The sequence below is a fragment of the Aegilops tauschii genome, chromosome 5 (assembly GCF_002575655.3).
Source record: "Aegilops tauschii subsp. strangulata cultivar AL8/78 chromosome 5, Aet v6.0, whole genome shotgun sequence".
NCBI classification, from domain to species: Eukaryota; Viridiplantae; Streptophyta; class Magnoliopsida; order Poales; family Poaceae; genus Aegilops; species Aegilops tauschii.
In genome coordinates, this window is record NC_053039.3 from 24,183,816 (window position 1) to 24,201,773 (window position 17,958).

Here is a 17,958-nt window from a genome sequence, read left to right on the forward strand (position 1 = left end):
TAATAAAGACTACATCGAGCTCTCCGCGCCATAGAATGACCACTGCCACCACCAGAATGAGGCACCGATATGTGCCGCTATCACTGCTCTCACAACGGAACCGACCTGACTTTTTGATGACCAAAATGACGGACCTACAGTATCAAATCATGTACAAGAAAGGAACTACAAATTCAGCTAATAAGGCCTTATCTAGGAAACCCTATGATAGTGTTGAACATAGACCTCATAGGAACCGAATGAAAACCCCTCGTGATGTTCCCCAAGGCGATGTCGGGGCCCATCCGTAGCGTCGTGATGCCCCGATCTCGGGATCTCACTTGCCGCTGCTGTCACCAGCGTTGGCCATGGTGGCGGCAGGACCGGCGTCAAAGGTGCTTGGGCGGGTGGATTACAGCAGTGTCCCCTGAGGCGACTGGGTGGTGCTTGTGGGAGATCGGGCGTGGCGGTCAGGATGCCGCCCCTGGATATGCGGCGGTGGTCGTTGCCTCCATGGGTTGCTCTACTTTGGTGATGATTGGTGGTGATGGGTTGCGGATCTAGCACCCGTCCGGATCCGTCATCGGCGTAGCCAGTGGTCGTACAGCGACGCGGTTGGGGCCTAGCACAAAGCTTATGTGTGAACTTGGCAACGATCCAGCCGGCGACGAGTTGGGCAGAAGTGGCAGTTAGTGAAAATCGAGCTCCGACTTTGGTCATGGTGCGTTGCAGTCATCGTCTCCTCGTTCAGGCTATTGGGAGGGAGGGCTTGATTTTGGTCTACCATACCAGATGATGGAGGCGATATCGGTGTCGTTATCCCTCACCGATAAAGGAGCATATTCATATGCTAGCAAGCATTCTGCAAAGTTTTAAAGATGTCACTTGCTTAGTAACAAATGTTCAGAACAGTTTGGTTGCCCCAATCAGATGTGCGGGCATTAATCTTGATGATATCATGGCCGCCTTCCCGGCTATGCGGTCCCAGTTCCCATTGCGATACCTCGACCTCTCGCTAGTGGTGCACCGGTTGTGAAGTGTTGACTTGCAACAGCTTCTTCACAAGATCGCTGGGAAGGTTAGGTGCGGAAATGGGAAGTTCATCATGATGGCAGGTTTTTTTTCTTTTTTTCGAAAAGGAGGGACTCCCCGGCCTCTGCATCAGAACGATGCAAACGGCCATCTTATTAAACAAATAAATAGGTTCCAATAAGGTCTTAAAGTCTCAAAAACGAAAAAAAGAAGAGCTCACACAGAGCCAAAATGGCTAGAAGATAAACTAGCCAAATAAAGGACGCGACAATCGGCTGGCAAAAGAGAGGTAGGTAAACTAATTGCCTATCCTATTACATAATCGCCATCCAAACCGGTTGAAGATATCCCGTGCTACCGTCTCCCAGCGGATAGATCCAATAACCAAACGCTCCCTGGCCTCCGTCGAGGTGAGTAACGACCACAAACGGATCAACGCCGTGGCTCGGAAAATAACCTGCAAAAAATGAATGTTTGTTGTCCTGTTAAAAACCAAATCATTTCTGCAGTTCCAGACTGCCCACAATAAAGCACAGACTCCTACGCGGATATGTCTCGCTGTTTCGGGCTCTATCCCGTTAAGCCACGTTCCAAATAACGTGTTGATAGAACTCGGTGGAGTAATATTAAAAGCAATATGGACTGTCCGCCATAAAACTTTGGCTAGCGGTCAATCAAGAAAAAGGTGTTTGATCGTTTCATCCCGATCACAGAAACTACACCTAGTAGGTCCTGTCCAATTACGCTTTGTCAAATTGTCCTTAGTTAAAATAACTTGTTTATGGACAAACCACATAAACACTTTGATTTTCAAAGGGACTTTGACAGCCCAAACATGTTTAGAACTAGGAATCGAGCTTGAATTGATAACATCAATATACATTGATTTAAATGTAAATACTCCAGACCTAGTAAGCTTCCAGCGTAACTTATCGGGTTGTTGCGAAAGCTGAATCTCCATCGGTCTACTTACTAGATGGAGCCATTCTTCCCAACGATTGCCCACTAGCGCCCTTCTGAACTGAATATTAAGGGGGATAGATTGAAGTACCGTTGCAACGAACACCTCACGTCGTTGAACAATACGATACAGAGACGGGTATTGAATAGCTAGGGGTGTCTCTCCGAACCAAGTATCCTCCCAGAATCGTGTACTAGCACCGTTACCAATGATAAACTTTGTCTTATTAAACAAGGTTAATTTGACTTTCATAAGCCCTTTCCAAAAAGGTGAGTCAGTCAGCCTTACTGTCACCTGAGACAAAGTTTTGGAGTGGAGATACTTGCTACGGAGGATTTGCGCCCAAGGGGCATCAATCTCGCTTGATAACTTCCACAGCCACTTGCTGAGGAGACATTTGTTCTTGACCTCAAGATTCTCAATACCAAGACCCCCTTGGTCTTTCGGTCGACAGATGATATCCCATTTGGTGAGACGGTATTTTCTTTTTAGTTCATCACCCTGCCAGAAGAATCGTGATCGATAGAAGTCCAGTCTTTTCCTGACTCCAACTGGGACTTAGAAGAACGACAAAAGAAACATAGGCATGCTCGTGAGAACCGAGTTAATCAGAATTAATCGGCCTCCGTATGACATGAGCTTGCCCTTCCAGCAACTCAGTTTCTTTTCAAATCGGTCCTCGATGCACTTCCATTCTCTGTTTGTCAGCTTACGATGGTGGATTGGTATTCCTAAGTAAGTGAAAGGTAAGGCCCCCAAATCGCACCCAAACAGTTGCCTATATGCCTCTTGTTCATCATTGGCTCTACCAAAGCAGAACAACTCGCTTTTGTGAAAGTTGATCTTTAACCCGGTCAATTGTTCAAAGAGGCATAACACCAGCTTCATATTTCGCGCTTTGGCCAAGTCATGCTCCATAAAGATGATTGTATCATCGGCGTACTGAAGGATGGACACACCTCCATCAACGAGATGAGGTACCAGGCCACCCACTTGACCAGCCTCCTTAGCCCTTCCTATCATGATTGCCAACATATCCACTACAATGTTGAACAGGATAGGGGACATCGGATCTCCTTGTCTCAGGCCCTTATGTGTCTGGGAATAATGACCTATTTCGTCATTCACTTTAATTCCAACACTCCCTTTTTGCGTATACGATTCAACATGGCGGCGCCAGTCTTCATCAAAACCTTTCATACGCAATGCCTGTTGAAGGAATGGCCATTTGACTTTATCGTACGCTTTTTCGAAATCCACCTTAAAAACAACTCCATCTAATTTTTTCGCGTGAATTTCGTGGAGCGTTTCATGAAGGACCATCACCCCTTCTAGGATGTTTCTGTCCGGCATGAAAGCAGTTTGGGAGTGCTGCACCACAGAATGCGCAATCTGTGTGAGCCGATTAGTCCCCACCTTGGTGAAAAATTTTAAAACTAACATTGAGAAGGCAGATCGGCCTGAACTGCTCGATTCTCACAGCATCCGTTTTCTTAGGAGGCAGTGTTATTTTCGCCTGAGCTTGCTAATATCGCGAGAGTAGACAGGTCCTGGTTCAGTCGCACCTAGATCGATTTTGTTCCTATGTACTCATCCTTGATTAATAAGGAAATGATAAGTACCGAACATACGGCTTTTGACCAAGGCAAATCGAATGTTTGTAATGGCAATTTTAGTTGACCTGGGGATGGCAAGTTTTACTTGGTAAGCTTGACAATTTTCTAGCATAAAATAAACTAAGACAGACTTATCATGTTTGTCAACTAGACTTGACAGCCTCGGTCAACTAAAATTGTCATAAAAAAATTCAATTTACCATGGTCAAAAACCGAACGTTCATACTTATCGGCGTCAATATTAATATGATGAGGCAAACTTTTGCCTCCTATCAAACAAAAAAATCGTTGCAGCTGACCTTTTCTATTTTGAGCAGCGCTCGAAAAACGAAACTGAGAATCCCTTTAACATGTCTGGCCTTTGTATCGTACTGTACATATTAATCGCCTGATGCAAACGCCACCGTGGCTCATTAAGATCATATAAATGAGTGCCTATATATATTCGGAGGTATATAATCTGGCACATCTAATGCCATTTAAAATGCATGTAAAAGGTCACATTTACACAGATATCAAAAATATCTATATTTAGCATCCAGGAGCATCCCCGGTCCTCCATCGTTCACTACACAGGCAACACAAACAACAACGACGACCATGGCATCTTCACTTACCCTCATCCTTGCTCTTCTCCTCGCAATCGCTGCCACCACCGACGCTATCACTGTCCACCTACTCAACAAGTGCCCCTACACGGTGTGGCCAGGAGCCTACCCGGTCGGCGGCGGGAGCAGGCTCGACACGGGTCAGGCGGCGACCATTCAAGTCCCCCCGGGCACGGCGGCTGGAAGGATTTGGGGCCGCACCGGCTGCAACTTCGATGCTAGTGGCCGCGGGTCATGCACCACGGGCGACTGTGGCGGCGTGCTAGCCTGCGCTGCCGGCGGGAGGCCACCCGCGACGCTCGCCGAGTACACGCTGGGTAAGGGCGGCAGCCCCGACTTCTATGACATCTCCCTCGTTGACGGATTCAACGTGCCGATGAGCTTTGGGCCTGCCGGCGGCGGCTTTCACGCGATAAGCTGTGCCGCGGACATCAACGCAAATTGCCCGTCGGAGCTGAAGGTGGACGGAGGATGCGTGAGTGCCTGCGTCAAGTTCGGCGCCCCCCAGTACTGCTGCATGCCGCCGCTCACGCCGTCGACCTGCGGGCCGACGGACTACTCGCGCTTCTTCAAGGGGCACTGCCCGGACGCCTACAGCTACGCCTACGACGACAAGAGCAGCACCTTCACCTGCCCCGTCGGATCAGACTACCAAGTCACCTTCTGCCCATAGAGGCGATTGGGATTCAATTTACTTCAATATATAAGTCTCTATCTATAATGTAATGGAAATAATGATTACACATGATTCCACAAAAATTATACTGAAAAACTTTATTGAGAAAAGTTGTTCGACAACATTTTTTCTTTTTTAAGGATACAATAGTCAACTTTTTTGTTTTGAGAACAAACATACTACTACCTTCTATCCATATTAATTGTCATCGGTTTAGTGCAATTTTGAGATTGGCTTTTTAGCACCCGGGGGGTCTGGACTCCCGGTTATCTTAGCCGCTCATGTTGTACCTTTCTCATCGAGATATGTACTAGGCCCTTGACCGCTAGTTTGTTTAGCAGGCCTAGGTGAACAGTAAAGATTCCCAACTACATAGCCTGGTCGTTGTCCAACCCATGATTCGTAAACCCCAAAAGTAACCAACGCATCACATCACATGCCACTGTTCAATCTCTGTCTCTCTACAGTGTGTGCAGCACATGAACATGGAAAAGTCAGCCTTGGACCAGAGTAGTCTTTGTATAGAGAGAGGGAGTACATCCTGTAGTTGAACAGTGCCACGGGTACTATTCATGTCTCTGTAAATGACTGCCAAGCATATCAGTGGAGACAGCTGCTGTTTTCAATTCGCTGGCTCCCACCTTTATCAAGAGGAGTCCGTTTTAGAGCAGTGGAGATGACCTGCAAATGTCTGTACAAGTTATTGTCTCAAAAACGAATGGTCAAGGTTACCGCACGCGCCGCTTTGACCATGTAGAACGTGACCCGCCTGTCACTTCTGTTGGAGACAAGTTCGTCAGACCTGTACTTGCTGACTAGACCTAATACTGAGACCTACGGCCTGGTACACATCGATGTTAGATGAGGGAAAATGGCCTGGCTAAGCACACTGCTGCCTGTAACTCGTCAGACCTCTGCACAGTCTCTGTGCGATTCAACGGGAGGATAATGGGGGTCTGGACGCCCGGTGCTACTACACCTTTTCGTTGTACTAAATCAGCGACAATTAATATGGATCTGAGGGAGTATATGAAATAAGGCATTGGCTACAGGCCTAGGGCCTGCCCAAGTTTTGTTGTCTTTTCCTGAGATAGTAGCTAACCGTGAATCTCGTATTTCCTATATGATGCTCGTTGCCTCGGTTTGTCGACAGGACATCTTATGTGACGCTTGCTGTATCCAACAGTAGCGAGCCGAATAGGAGCAGCCGCTGGGCTACCGGCCCATAAACAAAGTACTGCTTCAGTGCCTAAACATGGATTAATAATCTGAATGTAGGACCAAGTTCAGTGACCATAAATAAAGGATATGAAAGCAAATATGTCATCCTTTGAAGATGCTAGGGGTAAAGCATGAGATGAGAGAATCACATGAAGAAGCTCACTGCCTAGCAAAAGCTGCTTTATCGCTAGATTTGGGGTGCCACCTGTGGGTTACATACCCACCTGAAATGGCTTGTATCCCAAACGTTGTTTTGAGTTAATAAAAACCTGGTGATACCCCTCAAAAAAGCACTGCAGCAACGCAATGTAGCAACTACTCCCTCTATAACCTTCTCCAATGCTTTTTTAGAGTCCATGACAGCGTTAAAAAACAACATATGTTAGTTTGAGAAGTAGTGTTGTAGCATGGTACTGTAGTGGTCATTTTTGAGGAAAAAAAATAACAATTTTTGGAATGCCATAAACATTTTTTAATTTTTTTACCTATTTCTTAAACTCAAACAGTTTTTCAGAGTCACGAATAAATTTTGAAATTTTAAACATTTATAGAATTTCCCAAACATTTTTAAAAGGTGAACGTTCATTGTATTTTCCAAATAGTTTAGAAATATATGAACAAAATTTGAATGGTAAACATTTTAAAATTATAAATGTAAACATTTTATAATATTAGAAACACTTCTTAAAATACGTTAACATTTTTCAAAATTTTCTACCTAAGAGAAGAAAAGGAAAAGGCAAAAGAAAAGGGAAAGGAAGAACAAGCGAAGAAAAAAATAAAAGGAAAAACCAAAGAAAACTGTAACGAAAACAAAATAGAAAAAACGGATCCTAACTACTTGGGCCGGACCATCAGCGGTTCGCTCGCTGGCTCGCTTGTGCTGTGCGAAGCAACGGCATTGGGCCGCGGCGAGCGGCAAATAGGGATTTCGTTGTCGACCAAATGCACAAGGAAGCGAGCGAGCGAACAAAGATGGGCGGGCCTAATTAGATGCAGTCTAGAAGTTTCCTCTTTATTTTTTCGGATGTTTTGTCTATTGGCTTTTTCTTGTTCAGTTGTCCTTTTACCTTTCGTTTTTTATATAAAAATCAAGTTTCTGATGCAATTATGTTGTTTTCTCTGGTGTGCCGCGCTTCCCTCGCGCCCTTTCTGATGCCCTCTCCAGTCAATTCAAATCCACCGTCGAACCCGCGAGCTCCTCATATGAAGCTGCCCCCCCCCCCTCCTCACTGAGAATCCATCAGTTGATCACAGGAGCATCGTGGATTTTACCACCAAATTACCATATCTCGTGGGTGATGTTCCTAGCGCCAGTCTCGCTCCCGATTGTGGGTAGCGAACCTGGAGAGACAGGGGTCGATCTTTGTGAGAGGACAAATAGCCGAGTGCCTCGCCGGAGTGGACGTGGCTGTTGGTGTCTAAGTGGTGGAGTGGCGGCGTATCGGTCCTTTACGTACGTCGAGGAGAGGACCCATGTGAATGAAGCCTTCTCCATCTTAGGTATGCATTTTCACTTGTATATCTTGGAACAACAAGCATTATTGTTTGACCATATAACATTTACTGTGCAATACATTATAATAATTTGATATAACCCCCCCCCCCCCCCCCCTCCTCTCTCCAAATTCTGGCTGATCATGTAGTTGAAAAACATTTTTTTCCAAGAGGTTTTCCAAGAGGTTCAAGTGGATGCTAAGTTATGAGCCTCACTCTGACGGGAGACCGCCCTTCACTGCTGATGTACTAGCTAAGAGCATCTACAGCCGGACTCCTTAAATCGACCGGGCAGTTTTAGAAACACTAACCGCGGATAGGAGAGAGAAGAAAAAGTTGATCTAACCGGACCCCTCAAAGCCTGTTTAAATGTCCGGTCGGACACTTGGACGCTCTAACCTGTAAGGGGGACTGAAGACCCGGTCACTGGTAATGTTTCCGGTACTAGTGATTCAGTGATTTTGGCTTTCTAGCACCTTACATTGTAATCATATTAATTGCGTCATGAGGCTGGTCGTAATGGTGAGTATCATATACTAGTATCATGCATATGATACTAGTGTATGATACTACGTCCGTAATGTATAGTATCATAATTAGTATCTTAGGTTGTCTTATTAATTACCATGCATGACACAAAATAGTACAACATTTAATATGATACGGTATCATGATATGATACCACATCCTCTCTTTTCTCATTTAATTGTGTGCCACATCATCCAAAAAGCCTAGTTGACATGCATGATATCACTTATGATACTCCCATTACGACTAGCCTGATGCGGATGCCGCCGTTGAAAATGTCTAGGCAGGCTAGCTGGCCTGGATTTGGACACGCCACCAAACCAGCCTATAGCAGCCTATGGACGCCCGACAATAAATACCTCCATTGCCACACCGCCAAACCACCATTCAGAATCGCCGCATCACCATTCGTCAAACAACAACAACGGCAGGTGCCATGGCGTTCTCTGGCGTCGTCCACCTCATCGCTCTCGTGCTCGTGCTCGCTGCCACCGCCGATGCGGCCACTATCACCGTCGTGAACCGGTGCTCCTACACGATATGGCCGGGCGCGCTCCCAGGCGGCGGCGTGCGTCTCGACCCGGGCCAGTCGTGGCAGCTCAACATGCCCGCCGGCACCGCGGGCGCCAGGGTGTGGCCGCGCACGGGATGCACCTTCGACGGCAGCGGCCGCGGCCACTGCATCACCGGCGACTGCGCGGGCGCGCTCTCCTGCCGCGTGTCGGGCGAGCAGCCTGCCACGCTGGCCGAGTACACGCTGGGGCAGGGCGGGAGCCAGGACTTCTTCGATCTGTCCGTCATCGACGGCTTCAATACGCCCATGAGCTTCCAGCCCGTCGGCGGCGCGCCGTGCCGTGCGGCGACCTGCGCCGTAGACATCACCAGGGAGTGCCTGCCCGAGCTGCAGGTGCCCGGAGGGTGCGCGAGCGCGTGCGGCAAGTTCGGCGGCGACACCTACTGCTGCCGGGGCCAGTTCGAGCACAACTGCCCGCCGACCAACTACTCGAGGTTCTTCAAGGGCAAGTGCCCAGACGCCTACAGCTACGCCAAGGACGACCAGACCAGCACCTTCACGTGTCCCGCCGGAACCAACTACCAGATCGTCCTCTGCCCCGCCCGAAATGATTTACACATGGATCAGTAAGCAGAGGACGTACTACTCCTTGTAGTCTTCCTTACTTATGTTGATCATCGATCATTTGTGTGTGTGCCCATATATATGCCCATATATAATGTCACATGTGCGGGCGTGCATGGCTGGTGCGTGCCATTCAGCGAATAAATGTATAAATAAAATGGAGGTGTAATTTCTACGGTTATATATGTGAAGTGCAATTCTGTTTGTTCTTTGACTGTGTAGTAGCTAGACATGTTTGGTCCTTTGTTAGTAGCTTCTTCCATATCCAAATAAGCACAAATTTTGAATCCGTTGCTCACTACTAGGTCTCCAATAAGAACTCTGCTCTGAACATTATAAGCTCTGTTGTCCTCTGGTGTTTGTGGAAATATGGGAACTCTATGATTTTTAACAACACCATTTGGACATCCATTCTCTAGGTATGGGGACTAATTCTCAGGACGCTCAAACTCTGGGCGGTCCTGTCTCCAGATGCTGGCAAGGTGAGATTGGAGGAGTTTATGAGCTCTCTGACGAGTTTCATGCAACAACCTCTTCGGATCTTGAGTGGCTGATGCGGGAGAAGGCCACAAGAAATGATGTTGATGATCATTGGAGTAAGCTTAGAATCTTGAAAGACAATGAGGGATTCCAATCGCCAGCCAAGAAACGAGACCTGATGGACAAAAGTATCACACGGAGCCTGGTGTCAACGCTCGTGGCCTGCTGGTCACCTCAAGCCTCTGAGGCGCTGCCGCACAAGTTCAGGAGGTCCGGTGAGCTGGTCATGATGTGAATGGCGCCTCAGTGCCCCCCGTGTGTGTTTTCGTTCACGAATTCCTTGATTTTCTTGGTGTGATCGACCTGAGGCCTGCGTGCCACTAGCTTAGTTTCCTCTCGCGTTTCTGCAGCTCTTGTAGCTGTTTACATTCCTTTTGAACTGCTCTTTGAGCTGATGTACCGTCACAGACCTTTGGGTTTCATTCTGGAAATGGAGCTATGGAGAGCCTCCCTGTACATCTTTTAAAAATTTAAAAAATATTCAAGAAATAAAAAAAGGAATTATGAGAAAAAAGGTTCGGGCATTTGAAAAAAAAATAGAAAAAAAATGTTCACTGATTTAAGAAAACAACATTAATTTTGAAAAGTTCATCGACTTTGATAAAAATTCACGCATTTGAAAAAAAAGGAACATAAATAAAGAAAAAAGAGACAAAAAAGCAAAGAAGAAAGAAGGAAGATGAAACAATATGTACACCATTTGTGGTGTCTAGTTGATTATCGCGGCTTACACCGAGCAACGAAGTCGCGGGTCTGAATCGCTCCTCACGTGCATTTTTTACAGTTTAGAAATAGAAAAAAACGTGCCGCCGTCAGAACGAGCCGCCGACACGCCGCTGTCTTCGCTCTCATACCGGAGCCAGCTTGACCTTGCTGATGACAGCCAGGAAGTCTTCCACGTACCCCTAAAGACCAGCGCTCTGTAGCCGCAGTCGTCGTCGTTGAACCCCTGTATAAATCTGCAACTCCTCACACCAAATCTAGTTGACAGCCCTAAAATTAACCTCCTTTCGTTTTCGTCCTTGCATTATTTTTCTATTTTGCAAGAATCTGTTTCACGTGGGTAGACTTATTGGTCGGAAGTGGCAGCATCAACTTTCAGTAAAGTTCTAGTCTCTCTCAGGCATTTTTTTTGTTGCCAAACATAGTGGATTGAGCAAGTGCAGTAGAAGTAATCAACATAGAAATAGTCGTGCATACTACTGATTTGAATGCAACAACTTTTTTTTCAATTGGAAACGCAGCAAGTTGTTATTTTTTTTTTGCAAGAAAATTTACAATCTATTCATCAAATGTCATGGTAGTAGAAAGAACACTAGAAATAGTAAAAAATACATTCATGTCAATTGACCACCTAGCGACGACTACAAGCACTGGAGCGAGCCGAAGGCACGCCGCCGTCATCGCCCCTCCTTCATCGGAGCCGGACAAAACTCATCGTAGTAGACAATCAGGAAGTCGTCGTGCTAAGGCTTTAGAGGACCAGCGCACCAGAACAGCAACCGCCGCTGATGAAGAAAAACATAGATCAAAAGAGACCAATCTGTAGACACACGAACGTAGACACACCAAGACTGGATCCATGAAGATCCATCGAAGACCAACACCGATCGAATCCCATGAGATCTGTCAGAGAAAATAACTACTAACTACAGCTACAAATAAAGAAAATAGGTATACTTGGTCCGTACTGCTATTTAGCAAAAAAAATCCCCTGTTGTTTCTGGTAATCAACCAGCAATTCAGTTTTAAGTTAGACTTTCGCTCTTGCAGAAAACCGTCTGATGTTTCTGGTAGTCACCCGGCAAGCCACTTTGCGGTTAGATTTTTTGCGTATGTAGGAAACCCCTGATATCTGGGTTAATCCACCTGCAGTACAGATCAAGTGCTTTTTAAAAATATCCATATCTTTTAAATACGAACTCCAAATTTAACATGTTATACATGGAATTTGATTAGAAAAATGTGAAAAATCTGAATATGATGTTATTGTACCTGTTAAGCATTTAAGAAATGTTATTTAGGGTGCAACATTCATCAATAGCACATGATCTGTTTTTCTTTCATATCGGTGCTGATCCGGATTAGAAATGGGCACCTCAACAAAACGAAGGTTGCAGACGAAAGAAACCATCTATAACCACGCATGCATGCACGCCTCGGCAAAAGTCCACAGAAAAAGAAAGCAGATTTTTCATGTCATGCCGAGAGACAGGACAGCTTAGGAGATATACTTGACAACGTTCAAATGTGTAGTGATTCCGTGAACAGTGAGGCCACCGTCAGCGAGGATGGGAAGGGGAATGAGTGGAAGCACAGATGGGACGCCATGTGTTGAAATAAAGGACATGAACCTATTGGGATTTGAGTCATGGTTATTGAGTTAAGGAGTGTGGTTTTTTCTTCAGATGACGCAGCAAAACATTATTTTGTATATGCAAATATTTTATAAAAACATGTACACTTTTTCCAATATGCGAACATTTTTCACAATTTTCTACCTAAAAGAAGGAAAGGAAAACCAATGAGAAAAAAAACCATAAAGGAAAAAGCCAGAGAAAACCGGGAAGAAAAAAACAGGAAAAAGTGCGATGTCGAAGACTAACACAGAGCTTGAAAGAAAATCTTGAACACATTTTTTTTTCATTTTTGGCCAGATCTATTATATAAAGATTCAACGTGTGTATAAAACACTACAAACATAATAAAGACTACATCGAGCTCTCCGCGCCATAGAATGACCACTGCCACCACCAGAATGAGGCACCGATATGTGCCGCTATCACTGCTCTCACAACGGAACCGACCTGACTTTTTGATGACCAAAATGACGGACCTACAGTATCAAATCATGTACAAGAAAGGAACTACAAATTCAGCTAATAAGGCCTTATCTAGGAAACCCTATGATAGTGTTGAACATAGACCTCATAGGAACCGAATGAAAACCCCTCGTGATGTTCCCCAAGGCGATGTCGGGGCCCATCCGTAGCGTCGTGATGCCCCGATCTCGGGATCTCACTTGCCGCTGCTGTCACCAGCGTTGGCCATGGTGGCGGCAGGACCGGCGTCAAAGGTGCTTGGGCGGGTGGATTACAGCAGTGTCCCCTGAGGCGACTGGGTGGTGCTTGTGGGAGATCGGGCGTGGCGGTCAGGATGCCGCCCCTGGATATGCGGCGGTGGTCGTTGCCTCCATGGGTTGCTCTACTTTGGTGATGATTGGTGGTGATGGGTTGCGGATCTAGCACCCGTCCGGATCCGTCATCGGCGTAGCCAGTGGTCGTACAGCGACGCGGTTGGGGCCTAGCACAAAGCTTATGTGTGAACTTGGCAACGATCCAGCCGGCGACGAGTTGGGCAGAAGTGGCAGTTAGTGAAAATCGAGCTCCGACTTTGGTCATGGTGCGTTGCAGTCATCGTCTCCTCGTTCAGGCTATTGGGAGGGAGGGCTTGATTTTGGTCTACCATACCAGATGATGGAGGCGATATCGGTGTCGTTATCCCTCACCGATAAAGGAGCATATTCATATGCTAGCAAGCATTCTGCAAAGTTTTAAAGATGTCACTTGCTTAGTAACAAATGTTCAGAACAGTTTGGTTGCCCCAATCAGATGTGCGGGCATTAATCTTGATGATATCATGGCCGCCTTCCCGGCTATGCGGTCCCAGTTCCCATTGCGATACCTCGACCTCTCGCTAGTGGTGCACCGGTTGTGAAGTGTTGACTTGCAACAGCTTCTTCACAAGATCGCTGGGAAGGTTAGGTGCGGAAATGGGAAGTTCATCATGATGGCAGGTTTTTTTTCTTTTTTTCGAAAAGGAGGGACTCCCCGGCCTCTGCATCAGAACGATGCAAACGGCCATCTTATTAAACAAATAAATAGGTTCCAATAAGGTCTTAAAGTCTCAAAAACGAAAAAAAGAAGAGCTCACACAGAGCCAAAATGGCTAGAAGATAAACTAGCCAAATAAAGGACGCGACAATCGGCTGGCAAAAGAGAGGTAGGTAAACTAATTGCCTATCCTATTACATAACCGCCATCCAAACCGGTTGAAGATATCCCGTGCTACCGTCTCCCAGCGGATAGATCCAATAACCAAACGCTCCCTGGCCTCCGTCGAGGTGAGTAACGACCACAAACGGATCAACGCCGTGGCTCGGAAAATAACCTGCAAAAAATGAATGTTTGTTGTCCTGTTAAAAACCAAAATCATTTCTGCAGTTCCAGACTGCCCACAATAAAGCACAGACTCCTACGCGGATATGTCTCGCTGTTTCGGGCTCTATCCCGTTAAGCCACGTTCCAAATAACGTGTTGATAGAACTCGGTGGAGTAATATTAAAAGCAATATGGACTGTCCGCCATAAAACTTTGGCTAGCGGTCAATCAAGAAAAAGGTGTTTGATCGTTTCATCCCGATCACAGAAACTACACCTAGTAGGTCCTGTCCAATTACGCTTTGTCAAATTGTCCTTAGTTAAAATAACTTGTTTATGGACAAACCACATAAACACTTTGATTTTCAAAGGGACTTTGACAGCCCAAACATGTTTAGAACTAGGAATCGAGCTTGAATTGATAACATCAATATACATTGATTTAAATGTAAATACTCCAGACCTAGTAAGCTTCCAGCGTAACTTATCGGGTTGTTGCGAAAGCTGAATCTCCATCGGTCTACTTACTAGATGGAGCCATTCTTCCCAACGATTGCCCACTAGCGCCCTTCTGAACTGAATATTAAGGGGGATAGATTGAAGTACCGTTGCAACGAACACCTCACGTCGTTGAACAATACGATACAGAGACGGGTATTGAATAGCTAGGGGTGTCTCTCCGAACCAAGTATCCTCCCAGAATCGTGTACTAGCACCGTTACCAATGATAAACTTTGTCTTATTAAACAAGGTTAATTTGACTTTCATAAGCCCTTTCCAAAAAGGTGAGTCAGTCAGCCTTACTGTCACCTGAGACAAAGTTTTGGAGTGGAGATACTTGCTACGGAGGATTTGCGCCCAAGGGGCATCAATCTCGCTTGATAACTTCCACAGCCACTTGCTGAGGAGACATTTGTTCTTGACCTCAAGATTCTCAATACCAAGACCCCCTTGGTCTTTCGGTCGACAGATGATATCCCATTTGGTGAGACGGTATTTTCTTTTTAGTTCATCACCCTGCCAGAAGAATCGTGATCGATAGAAGTCCAGTCTTTTCCTGACTCCAACTGGGACTTAGAAGAACGACAAAAGAAACATAGGCATGCTCGTGAGAACCGAGTTAATCAGAATTAATCGGCCTCCGTATGACATGAGCTTGCCCTTCCAGCAACTCAGTTTCTTTTCAAATCGGTCCTCGATGCACTTCCATTCTCTGTTTGTCAGCTTACGATGGTGGATTGGTATTCCTAAGTAAGTGAAAGGTAAGGCCCCCAAATCGCACCCAAACAGTTGCCTATATGCCTCTTGTTCATCATTGGCTCTACCAAAGCAGAACAACTCGCTTTTGTGAAAGTTGATCTTTAACCCGGTCAATTGTTCAAAGAGGCATAACACCAGCTTCATATTTCGCGCTTTGGCCAAGTCATGCTCCATAAAGATGATTGTATCATCGGCGTACTGAAGGATGGACACACCTCCATCAACGAGATGAGGTACCAGGCCACCCACTTGACCAGCCTCCTTAGCCCTTCCTATCATGATTGCCAACATATCCACTACAATGTTGAACAGGATAGGGGACATCGGATCTCCTTGTCTCAGGCCCTTATGTGTCTGGGAATAATGACCTATTTCGTCATTCACTTTAATTCCAACACTCCCTTTTTGCGTATACGATTCAACATGGCGGCGCCAGTCTTCATCAAAACCTTTCATACGCAATGCCTGTTGAAGGAATGGCCATTTGACTTTATCGTACGCTTTTTCGAAATCCACCTTAAAAACAACTCCATCTAATTTTTTCGCGTGAATTTCGTGGAGCGTTTCATGAAGGACCATCACCCCTTCTAGGATGTTTCTGTCCGGCATGAAAGCAGTTTGGGAGTGCTGCACCACAGAATGCGCAATCTGTGTGAGCCGATTAGTCCCCACCTTGGTGAAAAATTTTAAAACTAACATTGAGAAGGCAGATCGGCCTGAACTGCTCGATTCTCACAGCATCCGTTTTCTTAGGAGGCAGTGTTATTTTCGCCTGAGCTTGCTAATATCGTGAGAGTAGACAGGTCCTGGTTCAGTCGCACCTAGATCGATTTTGTTCCTATGTACTCATCCTTGATTAATAAGGAAATGATAAGTACCGAACATACGGCTTTTGACCAAGGCAAATCGAATGTTTGTAATGGCAATTTTAGTTGACCTGGGGATGGCAAGTTTTACTTGGTAAGCTTGACAATTTTCTAGCATAAAATAAACTAAGACAGACTTATCATGTTTGTCAACTAGACTTGACAGCCTCGGTCAACTAAAATTGTCATAAAAAAATTCAATTTACCATGGTCAAAAACCGAACGTTCATACTTATCGGCGTCAATATTAATATGATGAGGCAAACTTTTGCCTCCTATCAAACAAAAAAATCGTTGCAGCTGACCTTTTCTATTTTGAGCAGCGCTCGAAAAACGAAACTGAGAATCCCTTTAACATGTCTGGCCTTTGTATCGTACTGTACATATTAATCGCCTGATGCAAACGCCACCGTGGCTCATTAAGATCATATAAATGAGTGCCTATATATATTCGGAGGTATATAATCTGGCACATCTAATGCCATTTAAAATGCATGTAAAAGGTCACATTTACACAGATATCAAAAATATCTATATTTAGCATCCAGGAGCATCCCCGGTCCTCCATCGTTCACTACACAGGCAACACAAACAACAACGACGACCATGGCATCTTCACTTACCCTCATCCTTGCTCTTCTCCTCGCAATCGCTGCCACCACCGACGCTATCACTGTCCACCTACTCAACAAGTGCCCCTACACGGTGTGGCCAGGAGCCTACCCGGTCGGCGGCGGGAGCAGGCTCGACACGGGTCAGGCGGCGACCATTCAAGTCCCCCCGGGCACGGCGGCTGGAAGGATTTGGGGCCGCACCGGCTGCAACTTCGATGCTAGTGGCCGCGGGTCATGCACCACGGGCGACTGTGGCGGCGTGCTAGCCTGCGCTGCCGGCGGGAGGCCACCCGCGACGCTCGCCGAGTACACGCTGGGTAAGGGCGGCAGCCCCGACTTCTATGACATCTCCCTCGTTGACGGATTCAACGTGCCGATGAGCTTTGGGCCTGCCGGCGGCGGCTTTCACGCGATAAGCTGTGCCGCGGACATCAACGCAAATTGCCCGTCGGAGCTGAAGGTGGACGGAGGATGCGTGAGTGCCTGCGTCAAGTTCGGCGCCCCCCAGTACTGCTGCATGCCGCCGCTCACGCCGTCGACCTGCGGGCCGACGGACTACTCGCGCTTCTTCAAGGGGCACTGCCCGGACGCCTACAGCTACGCCTACGACGACAAGAGCAGCACCTTCACCTGCCCCGTCGGATCAGACTACCAAGTCACCTTCTGCCCATAGAGGCGATTGGGATTCAATTTACTTCAATATATAAGTCTCTATCTATAATGTAATGGAAATAATGATTACACATGATTCCACAAAAATTATACTGAAAAACTTTATTGAGAAAAGTTGTTCGACAACATTTTTTCTTTTTTAAGGATACAATAGTCAACTTTTTTGTTTTGAGAACAAACATACTACTACCTTCTATCCATATTAATTGTCATCGGTTTAGTGCAATTTTGAGATTGGCTTTTTAGCACCCGGGGGGTCTGGACTCCCGGTTATCTTAGCCGCTCATGCTGTACCTTTCTCATCGAGATATGTACTAGGCCCTTGACCGCTAGTTTGTTTAGCAGGCCTAGGTGAACAGTAAAGATTCCCAACTACATAGCCTGGTCGTTGTCCAACCCATGATTCGTAAACCCCAAAAGTAACCAACGCATCACATCACATGCCACTGTTCAATCTCTGTCTCTCTACAGTGTGTGCAGCACATGAACATGGAAAAGTCAGCCTTGGACCAGAGTAGTCTTTGTATAGAGAGAGGGAGTACATCCTGTAGTTGAACAGTGCCACGGGTACTATTCATGTCTCTGTAAATG

General features: G+C 46.2%; 3 protein-coding genes across 3 annotated transcripts; all 3 read left to right on the forward strand.

Annotated features, from left to right (window-relative positions):
- Nucleotides 1–4,118: 4,118 nt before the first annotated feature.
- LOC141023262 (protein P21-like) lies at nucleotides 4,119–4,982 on the forward strand. The gene has a single exon (XM_073499667.1). The coding sequence runs from the start codon at nucleotides 4,189–4,191 to the stop codon at nucleotides 4,867–4,869; it is 681 nt and encodes a 226-aa protein (XP_073355768.1). The 5' UTR covers nucleotides 4,119–4,188; the 3' UTR covers nucleotides 4,870–4,982.
- A 3,505-nt stretch (nucleotides 4,983–8,487) lies between these two features.
- On the forward strand, nucleotides 8,488–9,461 carry LOC109769169 (alpha-amylase/trypsin inhibitor-like). The gene has a single exon (XM_020327917.4). The coding sequence runs from the start codon at nucleotides 8,555–8,557 to the stop codon at nucleotides 9,260–9,262; it is 708 nt and encodes a 235-aa protein (XP_020183506.1). The 5' UTR covers nucleotides 8,488–8,554; the 3' UTR covers nucleotides 9,263–9,461.
- Nucleotides 9,462–16,618: 7,157 nt separating this feature from the next.
- Nucleotides 16,619–17,481, forward strand: LOC109769171 (protein P21-like). The gene has a single exon (XM_020327919.4). It carries the CDS (start codon nucleotides 16,688–16,690, stop codon nucleotides 17,366–17,368), a length of 681 nt encoding a protein of 226 aa, XP_020183508.1. The 5' UTR covers nucleotides 16,619–16,687; the 3' UTR covers nucleotides 17,369–17,481.
- Nucleotides 17,482–17,958: the final 477 nt, after the last annotated feature.